Source organism: Brassica napus, chromosome C3 (assembly GCF_020379485.1).
Source record: "Brassica napus cultivar Da-Ae chromosome C3, Da-Ae, whole genome shotgun sequence".
Taxonomy (NCBI): Eukaryota; Viridiplantae; Streptophyta; class Magnoliopsida; order Brassicales; family Brassicaceae; genus Brassica; species Brassica napus.
Genome location: NC_063446.1, coordinates 46803230 through 46824726, shown reverse-complemented (window position 1 = coordinate 46824726; position 21497 = coordinate 46803230). Strand labels below are relative to the sequence as shown.

Sequence of the window (21497 nt, the reverse complement as noted above, 5' to 3'; positions counted from 1 at the left end):
CATTTTGAAGTTCTTGACTGGTCTCAACGATACGTTTACTACTACCAGAGGCCAGATATTGATGATGGAGCCACGACCAAACATCTCAAAGGTCTTCAATCTAGTTTCTCAGGAGGAAAGATAACGGTCGATGAAGAGTACGAGTACTGTTGCGTTTAATGTCTCTCAGAACAATACTGAAGATTCGCTTGTGGCAGCTTACAATGGTGTTTACAATAAGAACCGGTCTCGCCCCATTTGCTCTCATTGTGGACTGGCGGTTCACACCATCAATAGATGTTATAAGCTGCATGGATATCCACAAGGGTATAAGCCTCCTACATTCAACAACAAGTCACCGAGTCAAGTTCCATCTCCAGGATTTCAGAAATCTACTCAGAATTGGCCTCCTCGTAAGGAAAACGTCTCTAACATGGTTCTTCAGGGCACTGGTGGTATTTCTCTACACACTCAACAGGGTGTTCACTTGGGCACGGTTACACAGGAACAAGTCCACCAGCTTCTCAGTGTCTTGAGTACTCAACCTACTCCTTCTATAGACATGTTTTCACAGATTTCTAGTAGTAAGATACAGCTCTCAGATGGAACAGCTTCTACGTCTAAACCTCAACCTCATCTTCTAACTCATATGCCCTCTGACACTCCACCATCAGGTACCAAAACTAACTCTCATTTTGTTTCTGCGGGAATGAAGAACGGCCTTACTATTTCAGCTCCTACTTGGATAATTGATACTGGTGCTAGTTGCCATGTGTGCTCTGACTTAAAAATGTTTCTACATACTAACTCAATTAACAACACATTTGTCACTTTACCTGATGGAACTCGCATTTTGGTTACTCTTTCTGGTACTATCAAACTTAGTTCACGACTAACATTGATTGATGTGTTGTACATTCCACATTTTAAGTTCAATCTTTTAAGCATCAGTGCTCTCACTTGGAATACTCAAATGACGGTTTTGTTTTCATCAAATGCTTGTTATATTTTTCCTGATAATCCTTTCATTAAACTTCAGGAGTGTACTCACGATTACATGATTGGGAAGGGTAACCTCCACAACAATCTTTATGTCCTGACTGCTCCTGCTGCATCTGAAACTCTTCTGTCCACATCTCATACCGAATCATTTGATTTTTACGAAGCTCTTTCTCAACAACACACGCATACTCATGATCTTTTCAATGTCACGTCTGAAGTTTGGCATCAACGTCTTGGACACCCGTCTCGACAGAAGATACAAGTTCTTTCCAAACTTTTAAAACCTCTTTCTGTTAAACATGATCATTCTGATTTGTGTAAGATTTGTCCTTTAGCAAAACAAAAACGTATTTCTTATCCTTCCAATCCACATCTTTCAAAGGAACCTTTTGACTTGATTCATATTGATGTTTGGGGTCCTTTTCAGACACCAACTCATGATGGATACAAGTATTTCTTTACTTTGGTTGATGATTGTACTAGAGTTACATGAATATATCTTTTAAAGAATAAAAGCTCTATTTCTCATGTGTTTCCTGAATTTTTACAATATGTTAAAACACAATACTCATCTAGTATTAAAGCAATTCGCTCTGACAATGCTCCTGAACTTGCATTTAGTTCTCTTCTTAAAAGTCATGGCATTGTGCATTTCTTCTCTTGTCCTTACACACCGCAACAAAACTCGGTAGTTGGAAGAAAACACCAACACATTTTAAACGTTGCTAGAGCTCTTTTGTTTCAATCTAATGTTCATTTACTTTATTGGGGAGAGTGCATTTAGACTGCTATTTACCTTATTAATCAAACTCCATCTCCTCTTCTTCAGGACAAATCTCTGTTTGAAATTCTAACTAAACAAATCCTTCTTATGATCATCTACGAGTTTTTGGCAGCCTTTGTTTTGCTTCTACATTGTCAAAAGATAGGGATAAGTTTAGTCCACGAGCTTCTCTTTGCATTTTTCTTGGTTATCCAAATGGTTTTAAAGGTTACAAACTTCTCCATCTTGATTCACACACCATCTCTGTTTCCCGTAATGTTGTGTTTCATGAATCAATCTTTCTTTTTTCAAAACATAAGTCTTCAGATCAATATTCTCATTTCTTTGATCAAGATGTTCTTCCTTTACCTGTACCAGATTCACCTTTTCCTGCATTCTTTGATCTTGGAAATGACATTACTAACTCTGACCTTTTCTCTGATTGTTCTGAAACTACGTCACACAACACTTCTTCTCAAGCACCTACTCATTCTTCTTCGGTTTTACCAGATAGTGGTTCTAATTCAAATAGTTCTTTGCCACAAACTCGATCTAAACGGCAAACAAAAGCGCCTGCTTATCTAGATCAATACCATTGTTTTCTTCTAAATAAAGAACCTGTTCTTCCTGACACTTCTAATCATACCACGCCTTATCCTATTTCTTCATACCTTTCCTATGATAAATTTGATGAAGACCATTGTAACTTTCTTCTGAATATCTCAACTTCTAAACTCCCTAAGACATATAAAGAGGCTGTTCTATCTGAGGAGTTTAAGAACTCCATGAAGTCTGAGATGACATCTTTGGAAGACAGTGGCACTTGGTCTGTGTGTCAACTACCTCCTGGAAAACAACCTGTTGGCTGTAAATGGATTCATACCATCAAGTACAATTCTGATGGAACTGTGGAGAGACATAAATCACGCGAGGTGGCTAAAGGTTATACTCAACTGGAAGGCCTGGATTACTTGGATACGTTCTCACCAGTGGCCAAGATTGGTACACTGAGACTTTTGTTAGCAGTAGCAGCGGCTAAGAGTTGGTCGATCACGCAGTTAGATGTGAGCAATGCTTTCCTCAACGGTGATCTTGAAGAGGAAATCTATATGAAGCTTCCTCAGGGCTATGAGGAACTGACAGGGAAGAAGGTACCGCCAAATGCTGTCTGTAGGCTTCACAAATCTTTGTATGGGCTCAAGCAAGCATCTCGCCAATGGAATCACAAGTTATCGGAGGTGATTCTTGGTGATGGTTTCAAGCAAACACATTCGGATCATTCACTCTTCATCAGATATGTGGATAAGATATATCTTGCAGTCCTCATCTATGTTGACGACATACTGATTATAGGCAATGATGATTCAGCAGTTGAAGCTTTCAAGATGGTTCTGAAGTCTGCGTTTAAACTTCGTGATCTTGGACCGGCAAAGTACTTCTTGGGATTCGAGATTGCTAGAAACCAGTCAGGAATTTCTATCAACCAACAGAAGTATGCTTTAGAGTTACTTGAAGAAGCAGGTCTCTTGGGATGCAAGCCTCTCTCGGTTCCTATGGAACCTAATCTCAAGATGTATATTTCTACTGGTACTGCTTTGACAGATGCTGCAATATACAGATGACTAGTTGGTCGCTTGGTATACCTTACCCACACACGTCCTGATATCACATATGCGGTTCACAAGCTTAGTCAATTCATGTCTGCTCCAACAGATTCACATCTTCAAGCAGCTATGCGTGTCTTACGGTATCTCAAGAATGATCCAGGACAAGGCTTATTCTACTCAGCATCTTCTCAACTTAAACTTACTGCTTATTCAGATGCTGATTGGGCAGCGTGTCCGGACTCTCGACAATCCATCACTGGCTACTGTGTTTTTCTTGGCGATTCTTTGATTTCTTGGCGATCCAAGAAACAACAGATAGTATCAAGAAGCAGCTCTGAGGCAGAATACAGAGCAATGGCGGATGCTACTTGCGAGTTGATATGGTTAACGACATTGCTAAGTGAGATGCATTGTCCAACACAGTCCCCTGCTACGCTGTTCTGTGACAATCAGTCTGCTCTTTACATTGCCTCTAATCCAGTCTATCATGAAAGGACGAAACATGTGGAGATCGACTGCCATGTTGTGCGTGAGAAGCTACAGAGTGGGTTCCTAAAGACGCTACATGTTAAGTCTGACTTGCAGGTTGCTGATATACTGACCAAACCGGTACAACCAGGACTCTTCAAGAGTCTCATATCCAAGATTGGAATTCACACTTTGTGTCTTCCATCTTGAGGGGAGGGTATTAGATTATTAGAATCATATGGTTACATAACAAAATCATGTGGTTAAGTGATTGGTTTAGCTTCCTTTTACTAAACCGGTCATGTATATATATAGAAACTGGTACATTGTAAACATTGAGTTTGAGTAAATACATTTTCACATTTTCGATTTGTAACTAACTTTGGGTCATCTTCTTCAACAAGCTCAAGCTCTAATAGAACTATAAAAGCAAATTTAAGACTTGAATCACACTCTAATTATTATTGTGTTGCAGCACATATCAGTTCTGTCTTTAGCCACCGGGTGCACCAGCTTTTATCTGAAACACGGTATGTTACAAGTAGTCTGCTGATACATTTTATTTGATTTCAGTAGTTCACATATTAGGACGAAACATGACTGATATTAAAATATTTGTGTGACATGCATCTTTGTGAAATAGCATGAGAGACTTTTCCAAAGGACTTAGATAGGTGTCCGCAGTAAAGCTTTGGCTACAACTAGACCTCGAGTTTCTCTAACGGCTTGTGATATGCGATATAGAGCGCGTGACTTACTAACCAGGTCATTTATTTTGTGTTAATCTTATCCTTTTGCGTGAAATTTTTTCTTTTTGCAGAGATTAAAGAAGGGTCAAAATAATAAGGAAAATTTTAAGGGTTCACAATGCCTTTTTACCCTTTTTCTAAATTTAACTTTCAAAGCAATATATATTCATTTATTTGATCAGATATTTTATCTTATTAGTCTGTCACACTTTGAATCCAAATTACAAATATCATATGGTTTATGAAAAGTAAGCTCACCAATTTTAGGAAGCATTCGCTTGAGGGCTACAAAGAGATATACAAGCTATCTCCTGACATTGCTTCGTCAAACAAAATCTCTTCTTTTTTCATGAAAGTTATATTTTCTTTCTATGAAGTATTGTTGTATATATAAAATATTTTTGGTTTCTGCACAAAAGAAAATCCTCAAAGATCATGTTAGTGTTTAACATGGTTCTCTCAAAAAACATAGAATGTATTTCCTTGCGTTTACATCATCATGATCTCCTCCCTCTCTTCCACGTGTAGTTATGTCGTAGAGAAAATTGAATTAAGTAAAAAATAATAATTTTAAACCATCCAAAATATAAATTATACATCCGTCACTTTTTCATATACACATTTATCTGAAATACTACATTTTCCAGAACAAAAATCTAGAAGTACATTGTTCTTCTCTCAGATAATGATTATAGTTTATAAGAAACATAAGCTAATATTCTATATGTATTCCCCTGAAAAGCTGAACTAACAAACTGTTGTTTTTGTCTAACACATTAATAATCTACTTCGTGAATATGACTTTGTAGAAAATGTCAACTTTTTCCTATAAAATCAACTACTTCCTTCATTTTTTGGGAAATTGCATCTGATTTGTTGCATAAAAATACAAATATTTGACATGATTACCGGCCGAAAGAAACAAAATTGTCATGAGGAGTACCGGAACATATTCTTATGATTATTATATCGTTCACCACTCGCTCAGATTTTAATTGTTATTTATTCAACACTGCCTTAAGACAAGTCAAAACAAATTCATACAGTTAACGAACAATCAATAATAAAAATATAATGTTAAATAGTATAAGTAACCATTTCATTGTTAGTAAAAATAGATATTAACTGATTTAAAAATCAAAAACGAAGTTGTTTTTTAAGAAAATCTAGCATATTCCTCATAAAAATCCAAATAAATAAGATACATGAGTAATAAAATCATAGATAAAGTTCAAATCTATCTTTATTAAATGAGGAGTACAAACAAAAAATAACTGACTTAGAACTTAGTTACAAGGCAATGCCTCAGAAATAATTAATAAGTTTAAATTTAAGCACACTTTTTTTGTTTTTTTTTTAAAGTAGTGAATCATAATATTCTTTGGTCTAGGGTTTAGTAACATATGTTCTAGTATTGTATGTGTTCTTAGGATTAGATTTTGGAAAGTTTAAATGGTTTTTTGAAAAATTAAAAATTTACCTATATGTGTTTATTTATGTGTATAATAAACACTTTTTAAGTTTATTTTGATTTTATGAAGTGTTAATTTAGTTAATTTAGTTTAGGGTTTATATTTAGGGTGGAAGACTTCCTGGAAATCATCCAAACCGTACATAATATTCCCGCCTAAAATTTTAAGAAAAAATTATTTTTCCGCTTAAATATTAATTTTTTCAGAAAATAATTTTTTTTTTTTGAAATTTTACATAAGAAAATATTTAGCTTTACTAGATATATTATTTTACGTATATTTTCATATAAATAATCGCGAGATGTAATACAATATCACAAATGTTAAAGATTATAAAATAGATAGCACAAGGTTTTAAATAGTATATTAAACAATTTTATTATATATTATGATAAAAAAATTGATCATAAAAATAAAAATACATTTGTGCAAATGCACAAGTCATATATAAAAATGTAGGTGATACAACTGATGATTTACAAGACAAAATAAAATTACTCAATAAAAGCTATAAATTATTATGTTTAGAAATATCATATTATAAAATTATTTAATAAGGGTAAATTATAAAAATATATATTATCAATTATACAAAATAAATACTTATTTATATTATTTGATATCAATTTTCAAAGATGCATGATTTATTATATTCTTATAATTGGTCTAAATGTATATACCTCGACATAATCCTGGACAAATGTTACATTGTGAATCTTTTTAATTATCTTATATTAAATTATTTTATTATATTTAATGTTTTGTTATCAAAGTTCATATAGCGAAATTATTCTTAGTAAAATATTACGTTTGAACTAATATCTCAATAGTATATTTTGTAAGTAACATGTTAATAAATATTAATTTTATATTTTATTTTCAATATAACATATATAACTAAAAAATAACCAATAAATTAAAAAGCAGACGAGAAACAATATAAGGATGTACGGAAGAGGAGTATTTTAAAGAAGAAATCAATAATTATATCACAACTCTTTCTAATTTACAGATTGCAGATCAGACTAAATGGATGGACATGGAGATGATTATTAAAAGGAGAGAAAGAAGTGCTAATCAAATTTATTTTACTAGCTTTCCCAATTTATGTTATGTTTAGCTTTTTTACTCTTTTGAATATATATGTTAAACTTGAGAGTGCTATTGCACGATTTTGTTGGACCTCGAGCCACTAAAAATGATTCATTGGGCAAAACAGAAAAACTATGCTTATCAAGAGAAATAGTTGCATTGGTACTAGAATGATTCATGAGTTTAATCTGGTTTTGGTGCAAAAAAGTTACGGAGATTAGTACAATTTTCAAATTATCTTTTGACTTGGATTTTGTGTGGCAAGTACTATAAACTTATTTTAACTTTGCGAACTACTGAGATAGATGATCTTTCATATGTATGGATTAGTTTAGCTGCTGCTCTTCTCTGCTAATTATTAGGGATTATACGGAAAATCCATTTGAATTTTGATGTAAAAGCATGGGAAAATTTCAGGATTTCCACTTCACCTGCAAGACTGGCTATGCCAAATACTTTGGTAATCCTAGAATGACAGTAAAAAAAATTATTAGAAAGAATTCAAAGGAATGGAGTGTTGAAAAAAGATTAGAGAACATACAAAAATGAAGAGAAAAACTGAAGATAAAAATAACTAAAAATTAAACAAAATTAAACATTAGAAAAAACAGCTAAAACAATGAAATGAACCTCCAAAAACGGGAAATATGTAGACCTAAGCGGATACACACAGAAAAAAATGTAGGAAATAAATAGAGATTAATAACTAAGAAAAAAAAGTAACATCAAACTAAAGTGTGTTAGTCAAGCAATTCATTTTTGGTTTAATGAATAGTAAACATATTTTATAACAGCAAAATATGTGGTATATGCTAATTTTTTTAGCAACTCATATTCCAAATTTATTAGAAACAAAGGAAAATATTGAAAATGATCAATCAATAAATATTTATAAAAAATATAAAATCAAACAAAATTTTATTTACTTATTTAAGTTTATTTTTTTCCAAATAAAATATATAATAAAGAATTGTTTATAAAAATTAAAACATAAATATTATCCATATATAATGTAATTTCATTAAGAAAAAGTTTACAAAAATAATCTTGATAATAAAGTAAAGAAATAATCCCCATTTAAAAATTTATTGGTTATATTTTTGTGCAACTTCGTACGGATCATCACTCAATTTTTCTAATTTTATTATTGAAAATTAACATATACCAAATTATTTTAAAAAAATAAAATATAAATACTAATACATCTAAGATGAAGAACAAAACTAATAGAATTAATACAATTAATTTGATTTAGCTGAATGAGATTAAAATAGTTGTACTTTAATTTGAAAGAATACATGTAACACAGTATACCCATAAAATGAGTAATTGGACCAATCCAACTCTTTTATCTAAAATAAAATATTTAAGTAACAAAAATATATTATTATTTATAGTAATATTTTATACATATAAATTGTAGAACGACTCAACATATCAAACTGTTTTAAATCGGTTTGAATTAGTTTAAATAAATCTAAACTGATATAAATTTGTTTAATCAAGCAATAGTGTTAGTGCAAATCTATAAATTTGCATAATTTTATATATATATATAGTTTTTATAATTCATCAAAATAATTTTATAATTATACAAAAAATATCTAATAAAAATATAAAACTAGATTTTTAGTCGCACTTTAAAAGCGCGTGATATTTTTTTGGTTCGGTTATTTCGGTCTAAAAACAATAACAATTTTTTGTTCAAATTTTTAACATCTGAGTTCTTATGTCTATAAGTTATTTTATGTATCTATTACTATATATACATATCTTCAGTCAAAAGTGTGTGATTTTTTCTTTTTCTATATTCTAATATAAAAGGGATTTTAAGATAATATGCGTATATAATGAGTATTGATATTTTAAAGTATAGAACTGAACGATTAATGTTGATACCAAATGTACATTTTCCAATTCTCCTCATTCTGGATATTTTGGAAAGCTATGAGATCCATCTTAAAGCTCTGCTCAGTTTTATTCTGGGTTCCTTCATGGTTGGACCATAATTTTATTCATAAGGCTGATACTCGCAGATGGATAGGCTGGCCAACCTCTGGTTTGTAAAATTCATATCTTCCTAGTCCGAGTAGCTTTGTGGATTATTCCAATTGGGCTTGACACCTTCTTGAGTTTAGAATCTCCATGAAAATTGGTTTCATGACAAAATTCTTCATGGTTGGTGAGATATGAGTTTTGACAGAACACATATCTAGGCTGGTACTTTGATTTGCTGATTGGTGCATTTGGTTGGCCTTTGATTCAGGTACCGTTCCTGTTCCCACAACACTCATGGATTCAACCACCTTCAAATAAAATTATGGCGACTAGAAGAGACATCTGAGCACTCATAACATACACTAACAGTCAAGGGAGGCAGTTATCACCCTTGGTTTTCTTGATGCGTTCACACTTGCAAGTTTAAAAGCTAATGGATATATTATCGTATGTTTAGAAGTATCTTCTTCCTTTTCTGAATAATAGGAGATTCAGAGCTAAAGTCTGTAATTTTTCCATGTCCGAAACCACAATATGTAATATTAGTTTTGTTCCAAAGGTCTTTCGAACTGGGGACTTCTAACACAATGACCAAGATTCCTTTCCAGCTAAGTTAGTGACCTCTGGTGTTCGAAGATCTTCATAATTGTAAACTTGCCTTTTCTGGATGCATTCACACTTCCAAGCTTTTAAGGATCTTTTATTCTGATCACAAGATTCACAACCACTGCATTCTTTAGACATTCCCAATGGACATGAATAAAGACCCCCATACTTTCGCCATAACACTCGTAAGACTAAAAATAATCATCACCTTCTATATTTTTGGCTAAAAGAGCCATGTAAGGCTAACTGTTCTTTTCATTTAGTTTATGTGATTTATTTTTTATTCTTAGCTTAGTTATCATTGTTTAGGAGCCTATAAAAGATTGGAAAAATTAAGTGTTTACCACTTTTCATTTTTACCACCATTAAAAATACATTTTCAAAAATACATTCTTCGTTAAGTGGCAAAAGACTCTTATGTCATTGTTCTTTATATATATAATAAATAAATATTTAAATAAATAAAAATCCAAAAAAATAAAAAATAATTTTTTTAAATTTTTTTTCGAATTATACTATTTCGAAATTTAAACCCTAAACCCTAAAACTCAACTCTAAACCCTAAACCATCAATCATAAACCATATTTTTTTTTGAAATATGAACCTTAAACTCCGAAACATGAACTCTAAACCCTAAACCCCGAAACATCAACTCTAAACCATAAACCCTAAACCTTCAACTCTAAACCTTAAAACATCTAACTCTAAACCCTAAATCCTAAACTTCAACTCTAAACCCTAAACCATCAACTTTAAACCCTAAACTATCAACACTAAACCCTAAACCCTAAAAGTAAACTCTAAACCCTAAACCCTAAAAAATTAACCCTAAACCCTAAAACATCAACTCTAAACCCTAAACCCTAAACCTTCAACTCTAAACCCTAAACCCTAAATCCTAAACCCTAAAACTAGGGTTTACGTTTAGGGTTTAGAGTTGATATTTTAGGGTTTAGATTTGAAGGTTTAGGGTTTAGGGTTTAGAGTTGATGTTTCGGAGTTTAGGGTTTAGAGTTGATGTTTCATGGTTTACGGTTTAGAGTTGATGATTTAGGGTTTAGAGTTGATGTTTTAAGTTTAGATTATTTAACCATATGTTTTTTTTTGTCAAAGTTAATCAAAAGTTTATAAATGTATTTTACCTTTCATCAAAGATGAGGGTAAAAGTGGTTAGTGTAAGCATTAAAAGTGGTACTTTGAAAATTGTATTTTTTTGGCAATTTCCCATAAAAGATTTTGGTCCACAATTTGTAATATTAAGCTTTCAGTTCCTTATATATTAATTGAGAAGCATTATAACATTGGTTGTAGCCACGTGTCTTTACCTTTTTTTTTGTCATCAAATTTTACAGACTCATACTAACTCTTACAAATCTTAGAAAAATTAGTTGGTATATTTAAACATATGTCATACTTTTTATTAAACTAAATATCAAATTGATTAATAGTATACAAAATAATATTTTCCTTTCTTTCATTAAATAAAAGCTATGAAATTACCTAATATGATTAACATATATATGACAATTAATGATTTTGAATAATTAAAATTAGATAACAATTTTTGTATCCTTCATCATTTTTGTTTAATTTTATATTCTAAAAATAAACTAAGAAATCAAATTAATCATAAAAATAAAAGTTACGAAATTACCTAATATGATTAACATATATATGACAATTAATGATTTTGAATAATAAAAATTAGATAACAATTTTTGTATCCTTCATCATTTTTGTTTAATTTTATATTCTAAAAATAAACTAAAAAATCAAATTAATCATAAAATAAAAAAATTAGATTTTTCTCCTATATTTTATATTTTTAATTTTTCAAAACGACTCTAAATTACTAATTTTATTAAAAGTCTCACATGAAAACATTGGTGATTAATGGTTTAACATTTTTTGTTGCAACAAACTACAAATGATCATAAAATCATAAGAATAAGAAATTTCATTTAATATATATTCAGATTAAATATATATATATATATATATATATATATATATATATATGTCTATTTAAATATTATTAAAATTAAACTCTATACCATATAAAAATATATAAATATTCTAATTTCAAATTTTAAATTTTAAAAATATTGAGACCTTAATATTTTAATTTTAAAATTTGTATTTGAAGTGTTTAACCGATTATAAATTACTAAAATTAATAAATATCTCACTTTGAAAGTTTTGTGATTAATGGTTTATTTTTTTTGGTACAGCAAATATACAAATATTAATAAAATTATATGAATATGAGCCTCAATTAATATATGAGCCTCAATTAATAAATATTGATATTAAAATATGCTATATATCTATGTCAACATCATTAAAATTTAATTATATAACATACAAAATAAATAAAATGATTGTTTTTATTTATTTACCAATAAAAATTATTATAAATAAACAAGAGGAATTTTGTTTTATTTACGTGTTTACTCCAATTTAATTGTATACATAATAGTTACTCGCTTCTCAATTATTCAATATATTTATTATTTCATAATATGTAAATGAATACAAAATAAATAATAATATGTAAAAGTAATTTGTATATACTGTATAATATTCATTTCACGATTTCATCGGATCCACCTAGTCTACAAGTAAAACATAAATTATTTTGTTTCAAAGGAAGTTTTATTTTTAGTTTCTTAAGTGAGAGATTCACTTCTGTCTCTATTGACCCTCTAAATCCGGATTGTTTGTATGGTTTACTACTCATTGAGAGAGTCAATTATACCCAGAGATTGAGAGAGTTGATCAAAAGTTTTGGCCATTATCTCTACACTCAAGTCATATTTTGCATAGATTACTGATCATTTTGTTCACCTTTTGAGAACATGATTTTGATTCCCCAGCTGTGTATCATGCACATTAATTTGACTGATTTATACTTCCCTCGTATATTCATTGTAATCCTTCTTATTTTTTATTTTTTTTTGGAACGCAACTTTCATTGCAATCCATTATTTTAAGATACTCGTACTGAGTAGAAAACTATGTAATCACCTTTACTGAAAGTTCTTCAGAGTGTCAAGAAGTAACGATAAAGAATTTTAAAATTCGAAACTCAATACAATCTTTGATCCTAGGATCAAAGAAAGTGTAACGATAAGAAAAATGGGAGAAACGTCCAGAATGCGGATGGAAAACTGTTTCATCAGATACCTCGAATAGAGATTCTTGACAACACTCTAAAAGGAGTTGAGAAAAGCTCGATTAAATATAGTCATCAACGTATATGAATCGAAGTTCATCTAAGAAACCTAAATCCATTACTCAAACGAGAATTAATGCATTAACTAGCCGAGCTTAGAAGCGGTACTCGCTACACCAAAATTGTTCTCTGATGTCCGTTAGGACAAAGCCAAACAGCTTCACCACTCACTAGCCTACTACATCTTTGGAGAGCAAGATAAATAAGACACACAACATTTCCCCAGCTACTCTTTGTTTCTTTTTTTTTTTGGGTAAAATGTTAAATAACTCCTCTTCGTTTCAGGTTATATCGTGAGCAGCAGCTACGAGTGCTATAGAATTGAGCTGAAAGAAGGGCGGTAGCAAAAGCGAAGCATACAGCTAGGAACAGGAATGCAGTGTGATTCGGAATCCGCGGGTTTCTGTCGGATCATTTGTTTCTCATTTTGTTTTGCATTCTTTGTCTTCTTCTTCTTTGTCTTCTTCTTCTTGTTAGTTGCGCATTTCCGAAGTTTACTGAGAACAAGAAACAATGGAAAAGAGTAGTTGGTCTCCTTGTTTTTAAAGTTTAGAAATGAAAAAGATAAACCAGAAAATAAATAGGGTATTTACACAAGGAAAACAAAACACAGAATAGATTTAAAAAAAAATTACAACGACTAGAATAGTAGTAGGGAAAAAGAAAGGTTACGAGTCAATGACTAGGATAGTAGTGAGTAATCTTTCTTTTTACAACGGATAGAGTAGTTTTGATGTGAAATTTATTAAAATATTTTACAAGTATAATTTTATTATTTCATTAATAAATGTAACTTATATATATACCAAAACTTCATTTACCATAAAATAATATAAAATTTGGCAAAATACTTGAAACTGTACGAACATAAAACCTACAAACTAATAAAAATATTTATATAATATAGACAAAATTTTAAATAATTGTTAAAAAGAGTAAAACTTACAGATAATTTAACATAGTCAAGAAATCCTAAAAGATAAGCCATGATATTTATAGGAACGGTCAACACTTTATCTCATCATAAATCCAAATATCATATCTCAGTGCAATAAAAATATGTTGTTCAAAACGTGCAATTAAAATATAAAATAGCTTACTTTATCGTAAAGAAAAAGTGTTAATACACAGATAGATTGTTTTGTTTTTATTTTAAAATATAAGAAAATACCCTCAAAATGACACAGAAGAAAAATAATTCAAAATAGCATTCTTAAAATGTAAAAAAATGTTTTTATTTATAATTTAAATAATGAATCAAATATATTTATATATGTATATTGACTTTAGTGATTAGGAATTTAGGATTAACGGTTTAGTATTTAAGGGGTGGGCTAGAATTAAAATTTAGGTTAGAGTTTAAGCTAATCTAATTTTTTTTTGTTTAATGAATATTATTATTTTTAAAAAGTTCTCATTTTTGTTAACAAGTTTTTTTTGTAATATCTATGAATTTAACCTTTAAAAGATAAGATCTTAGGGTCAATGCCTCTGGTGTGAGGCAACACAGCCTTGTTAACTAGCATATCAATCATACCTTTAAGTGAATTTTTGAAAGTCACAAATGTTATTTTGAGCGGTAAAGGTTTTTGGTAAAGAATGTTGTGTTAAGCGGTGAACTTGAAGTGGTTTTCGTTTGTGTATGGTAAGATCTCAGCGAGGCACGGTAGGAAGGTCGCAAACAAAAAACGAAACAGAGTAACCAAATAATAAAAGCAAAGCAAAGCAAACGAAGGTCAGAATCAAGAAAACAAAACAAGGAAGCAAATCTGTACTTGCTTTTCAGTTTAGAGAGATTGAAAGGAAAAAAGAAGAGTCTCACTTTGCCATCATAACTTTGACGAACTCATCATAGTTGATCTGGCCATCACCATCGACGTCAGCCTCTCGGACCATCTCATCAACTTCTTCGTCAGTGAGCTTCTCACCAAGATTAGTCATGACGTGACGGAGCTCAGCGGCGGAGATGAAACCGTTCTGGTCCTTGTCAAAAACCCTGAAGGCTTCCTTAAGCTCTTCCTCAGAATCAGTGTCTTTCATCTTGCGGGCCATGAGGTTCAAGAACTCAGGGAAATCAATTGTTCCGTTCCCGTCAGCGTCAACCTCGTTGATCATGTCCTGGAGCTCAGCTTCAGTTGGGTTCTGACCAAGTGATCTCATGACAGTGCCGAGCTCTTTTGTGGTGATGCAGCCTAAAAGAAGAACAAACACCCAGGTCATATGTCAAGATCGCAATGATGAAGAAAAAGTTTGATTTCTTATTCAAAAAAGAAGTCTACCAAAGTGGCATACAATGTAGCAAGAAACATACAAAAGTCTCTTTTTAAGGCTACGAATGAACGCAATGGTCAATAAGGTAAGCAACAATGCTCCACTAATCGTAGATAAGAAAACATCTACAAAATCAATCTGAATGCTACCATTCGCGAGGATCTGACAGAGAGTTGGTTCAGAAAATCAAATCAGGTAAACAGCCAAAGAAAAAGAGACTTAAAGCAATCAAATACTGGGCAAATCGAAAAGTAGATCTTCCTGGAAATAAACACAAACTGAATAGAAAATTAGGAGATCAGAGACCATCTCCGTCCTTGTCGAATAGGCTGAAGGCTTCCTTAAACTCGGAGATCTGGTCATCCGTTAGCTGATCCGCCATGTTTCTTTTTGTTTCTTCCTCGATTCCCTAATCGCGTGATGAGTGAATTGTAGTTTATAAATAAGCGATCGATTCTATTTTGAGTTGACGATCTTACCCTCCCAACTTCTTTTTAGGGTTTTTTCTTTCCTTTCCTCTCTTATTTTCATTCAGTTTTTTCTTACGGCCTCTAACTTTTCTAAACCTCTTTTCTAAACTTTATTTTTACTGATTTTAGACTAAAGATAAAATTAACTAATCTATATTTGGAGAAAATTATTATTTTTAAATTTTGAAAAATTTAAATGAATGGTTGTTCAAAAATTATTTCAATGAAAACTATTTGAATTGTTATAAATCATATTGTGGATGTCCATAACCGGTCTGGTCCATAAACCGGCCCATACCTAGAGAGAGAGAGACGGCCGCGCTCTAGAGAGAGAGAGAGCCGGTGGCTGGAGAGAGAGAAACCCTAGTTTTCCTTTTCCTTATTAGTTTATGATTTGTACTCTTTCCATATTTGTATTTTCTTTCTCTAGTCTTTCCATTATTTTATGACGGTGTAATTCTCTATATATAAAGGGATCCTTATGTTTATGAATAAGAAATAAACATACAAATTCTATTCTCTTGTTTTACAACACGTTATCAGCACGATTACGCTCTAAACCCTAAGCTAAAGTCCGAACCCTAAAACCCTAATCTCATCCTGGCGATAAACCCTAAACCCGACGACGAACCCTAATCTGACCGAGAACCTAAAACCCATACTCAAGGCGTTCCCGATCTCAGCACGCGACCTCAGTCCGTTCCTCAGCTCGCGACTTCAGCCTGTTCGCGAGACACGATCTCAGCCTGCTCGACGCGATACCGTTCGATAGCCAGCACGTTCACGACCCGATAGCTGCTTGCTCCCGTTCGCGACTCGTCTCAGCTTCAATCCATTCGCGACAGACAGCAACCCGTTCGCGATCGGACAGCAATGATCAGCTCGCGTTCTTCTCTATTCGGTGGTTCATTCAACCCAACTTGAGGTTTAGGTAAAACTAAAACCTAAGAACCAAACCCTAAGGCAACAGATCCAATCCCTAATAGCCTAAATTGAATCTTATTGCTTGATTAAAATCGAAACCCTAATTCCCTAAAACCTAGCCGCATGCATACCATGCAAACCCTAATCGAAATTTGATTTGATTGTTTACGTGATTGAATGTTTTGAATCTGATTATCATCACATAGAACCGATTGCTAGGATTGATTAATCTCATACTTGAATTTGGTTGATTGAATTGATGAACTAATTGAATGTTATCTTGCGATAGAAATCGCCTAAGTTGATTAGTTCTCATCTTGTTTAAAACATGAAACCGACCGGCTTGTTCATATTGAAACCCTAATTGCATTAATCTCATTGAATATGATCGTTAGGTTGATAGTAACTAAACCCCTTGATGCATTGCTTGATTGTTTTATTGAGGTTTCATGATCACTTAGAATCGTTCTTGCTAAAGATGAATAACCGATTGCATTAAGATCATATAGAAACCGATTGCTAAGATTGTTCATACTCTTGGCCGTGCGGCTTGTCTTGCATTATGCGTGTTCGGATTGTTTGGCCGTGCGGCTTGTTAGCATATCATGCATGCATAATCGTATGAACTGAATGCATCATATCCGTTTGGTCGTGTGACCTGCTTATCTGATTGTCTTGTATGCATTATAAGAACATTATAAATCCTAAGAATGAAACATATGATTTCAGATGTCGAAAATCAACAACTTGGATTTTGCTGCCCTAAATCTCTCTGGAGATAATTACTTGCAATGGGCACTTGATGCTAAGATCATCCTAAAATCCAAGGGACTCAGTGAATGTATCACCGAGGGCAATAATGCAAGTGAGAAAGATAGATATGGAGCTATATTAATTATACGCCATCATCTTATTGAGAGTCTCAAAGATCAGTATTTGACTATTGAGAATCCTCTAGACCTTTGGACAGAGTTGAAAACGAGATATGATCACCAGAGAACGGTGTTATTACCAAAGGCTATGTATGATTGGAGGAATCTCAGAATCCAGGACTTCAAGTCCGTGGACGAGTATAACTCGGCCCTGTTTAAGATAGTTTCTAAATTGAAACTATGTGGTGAGGATATAACAGATAAGGATATGCTTGAGAAAACCTTTTCCACCTTCCACACAAGCAATGTGTTGTTACAACAACAATACCGAGAGAAGGGCTTCACAAGTTATGCTAATCTGATCTCTTGTCTCTTGCTCGCTGAGCAGAACAATGAACTGTTGATGAGAAACAGTGAATTGAGACCTCCTGGAGCAAACCCATTACCTGAGGCACATGTGACCATAGAGGATAAAAAAGAGTCGAACAATGTCCATAGCCAACACGGCCGTGGTCGTGGAAAATGGCATGGACGTGGTGGTCGAGGCCGAAACTCGTTTGGTCGAGGCCGAGGCAACTTATATGGCCGTGGCCAAGGAAACTCTTATGGAGGCCGTGGTCATGGCCGAGGCCGTGGTACATCATTTAAACCACAAAACTCGACCAAATCCGTGTGCCATGGATGTGGTATGGATAATCATTGGGCTAAGACATGTAGGACTCCCAAACATCTCGTTGACCTCTACCAAGAGAGTTTGAAAGGGAAGAATCCTAAAGCTCATATGACTTATCAAGATGGTGAAGATGATTTCAATCATGAACAAGACGATCTCATGGAGTATGAAACGTCTGATTGTTTAAAAGATCAAATTTGATTTCGGCCATCTATTGTTTTGTGTTCTTTGCTTTGTGTTTTCTACGTTTTGATTGCTTTGAACTTATTTTATTAATGAATGAAAGTTTTTGATATAAAAGTCTCTAAAGTCTCATAGAGGGCTACGACCAGACTAATATCATGTTGCCTAAGGGTACGCATCTAGAGATATCTGATGCATTGTATTCACCCAGCTCTAAGAAAAACCTATTGAGCTTTAAAGACATTCAAATGAATGGCTTTCATATTGAGACTAAGGGCGAAGGAAACAAAGAGTTCGTTCAGATCATAGAGATCAGCCAAGGCTATAAGAAAGTCCTAGAGTCTATACATGTGCTCTCTACTAGCCTTTTACTATGCTAAGGTCGGAATGATAGAGACCAATGCTGGTGAGTTCACGTCCCAAGCGTTTAATGATTACTATATGTCCATGGGGGTAAGTGTGGAACACTCCGTGGCACATGTACATACACATAACGGCTTGGCCGAGTCATTCATAAAACGAATTTAGCTAATAGCTAGACCATTTCTTATGAGGTCTAAGCTTCCGGCCACAGCTTGGGGACACGCGGTCTTGTACACGGCCGAACTGATTCGTATAAGACCGTCTAGTGAACGTAGATATTCCCCATTACAATTATTTACGGGTCATAAGCCAGACATATCTCATCTTAAGACATTTGGCTGTGCCGTCTATGTGCCAATTGCACCACCATAGAGAACAAAGATGGGACCTTCAAAGGAGGATAGGGATATATGTTGGATATGATTCCCCCACGATTATAAAATACCTTGAGCCACTTACGGGTGATTTATTTAAAGCCAGGTATGCGGATTGTCTCTTTGATGAATCCGAACATCCAACATTAGGGGGAGATAGCAGTAAACTGGTAAGAGAAATTACATGGAATCAAACATCCTTATCTTGGAAAGATCCTCGGACTCAAGAGTGTGATTTAGAAGTCCAAAAGATTATACATTTACAAAAGCTAGCTAATCAATTGCCAGATTCCTTTGCTGACCCGAAAAGAGTGACTAAGTCATATATACCAGCTGCTAATGCACCAATAAGAATTGATGTTCAAGAGGGACACAATCAAGTTGCTACAGAGTCTAAACAATGTTTGAAACGTGGTAGACCAATAGGTTCCAAAGATAAGAACCCTCGGAAAACTAAGAAAGATGCAGAGATTGAAACCGAGGTTGTTTAAACCCTAGACACGACCGCGGCCGTTCCTAAATCCTGGGACTTAGCCGCGGCCGATCATGAATGCTTACATGCGGCCGGCCCTGATGTATCTAATACTGATTCTTGGGACGCCAAGATTCAAGGTACTGAAGGTCCAGATAATAATGTGATCTCAATAAACTATGTCTTATCTGAGATACAATTGAACAGAAAGAATGTCGACATTGATGATATATTTGTATGCAATGTAGCACTTGAAATCATGGATGATAATGAGGATCATGAATCCACGTCTATTTATGAGTGCACTCAACGATCAGATTGGATCAAATGGAAAGAAGCTATAAACGTGGAGTTAAACTCTATAAAGAAGAGAGATGTGTTTGGACCAATAGTCTGGACACCTTATGATGTTAAACCAGTCGGCCATAAGTGGGTCTTTGTGAGAAAGAGAAACGAACATGGTAATGTCGTTAGATATAAAGCACGGCTTGTTGCACAAGGATTCTCACAAAGACCAGGAATAGATTATGAGGAGACATACTCCCCTGTGGTGGATGCTACTACTTTTAGATTCCTGATAAGTCTGGCTATAAGAGAAAAATTAGACTTGCGGTTAATGAATGTTGTAACTGCATACTTATATGGGCCACTGGATAATGAGATTTATATGAAAGTACCAGAGGTACAGAGTTGAAAAACAAATCGAGTACTCGAGAACAACACTGTATAAAGTTGAATAAATCACTTTATGGATTGAAACAATCAGGCCGAATGTGGTACAATAGACTAAGTGAGTACTTAGTGAAAGAGGGATATAAGAATGATCCGATCAGCCATTGTATCTTTATAAAGAAATTTGGCTAGGGCTTTGTAATAGAAGTGTATGTTGATGATTTGAATATCCTAGGAACCTCTGGAGAGATTTCCCAAACAGTTGAATATCTTAAGAAAGAATTCGAGATGAAAGATCTAGGAAAAACGAAATTCTGTTTGGGATTACAACTTGAGTACATAAGAGATGAAATCCTTGTGCATCAAATGGCATATACAGAAAAGGTACTCAAGAGATTTAATATGGCCGAGTCTCACCCGTTGTCGAGCCCCATGGTCGTGAGGTCCCTCGGCCTGGACACTGATCCATTCTGTTCTAAGATGGACGATGAAGATGTCCTAGGTCCCGAAGTGCCATATCTCAGTGCCAAAGGAGCTTTGATGTATCTGGCTAGTCACACACGACCAGATATATGTTTTGCCGTGAATTTATTGTCTAGATTTAGCTCTTGTCCAACCCAAAGGCACTGGAACGAGATTAAACATGTTCTTCGTTACCTGCAAGGAACGAAAGACTTGGGTCTATTTTATACTAACCAAAACAAAGAAGGTTTAGTTGGTTTTGCTGATGCAGGTTATTTTTCGGATCCACATAATGCTCGATCACAGACAGGCTATGTGTTTACACATGGTGGAACGGCCATATCATGGCGTTCCATGAAGCAGACGATCGCGGCCACTTCATCAAATCATTCAGAAATCTTGGCCATTCACGAGGCCAGCCGCGAATGTGTATGGTTAAGATCCATGACCCAACATGTTCGAGTTGATTGTGGGATGTCCGAAGGCAAGGACGCACCAACCGTGATGTATGAGGACAATGCAGCATGCATTGCTCAGCTTAAGGATGGCTACATCAAAGGAGACCGGACAAAGCACATACTGCCTAAGTTCTTCTTCACGCACGAGCTTCAGAAAGCCGGCGAGGTCCAAGTCAACCAAGTGCGTTCCAGTGACAACTCAGCTGACCTGTTCACCAAATCACTTCCTAACTGCACGTTCAGGAAGCTCACACATCAGATTGGGATGCGTAGACTGAAAGACCTTCAGTGATGTTCAAAACAGGGGGAGTAATACGTGTTGTACTCTTTG

General features: G+C 33.7%; 1 protein-coding gene across 1 annotated transcript; it reads right to left on the bottom strand.

Annotated features, from left to right (window-relative positions):
• Positions 1-13013: 13013 nt before the first annotated feature.
• Positions 13014-15774, bottom strand: LOC106353562 (calmodulin). The gene is made up of 3 exons (XM_013793320.3): positions 15550-15774; positions 14795-15164; positions 13014-13469 (listed from the first exon to the last, which is right to left on the bottom strand). Exons 1-3 carry the CDS (start codon positions 15623-15625, stop codon positions 13286-13288), a joined length of 630 nt encoding a protein of 209 aa, XP_013648774.2. The 5' UTR covers positions 15626-15774; the 3' UTR covers positions 13014-13285.
• Between the last annotated feature and the right edge of the window lie 5723 nt (positions 15775-21497).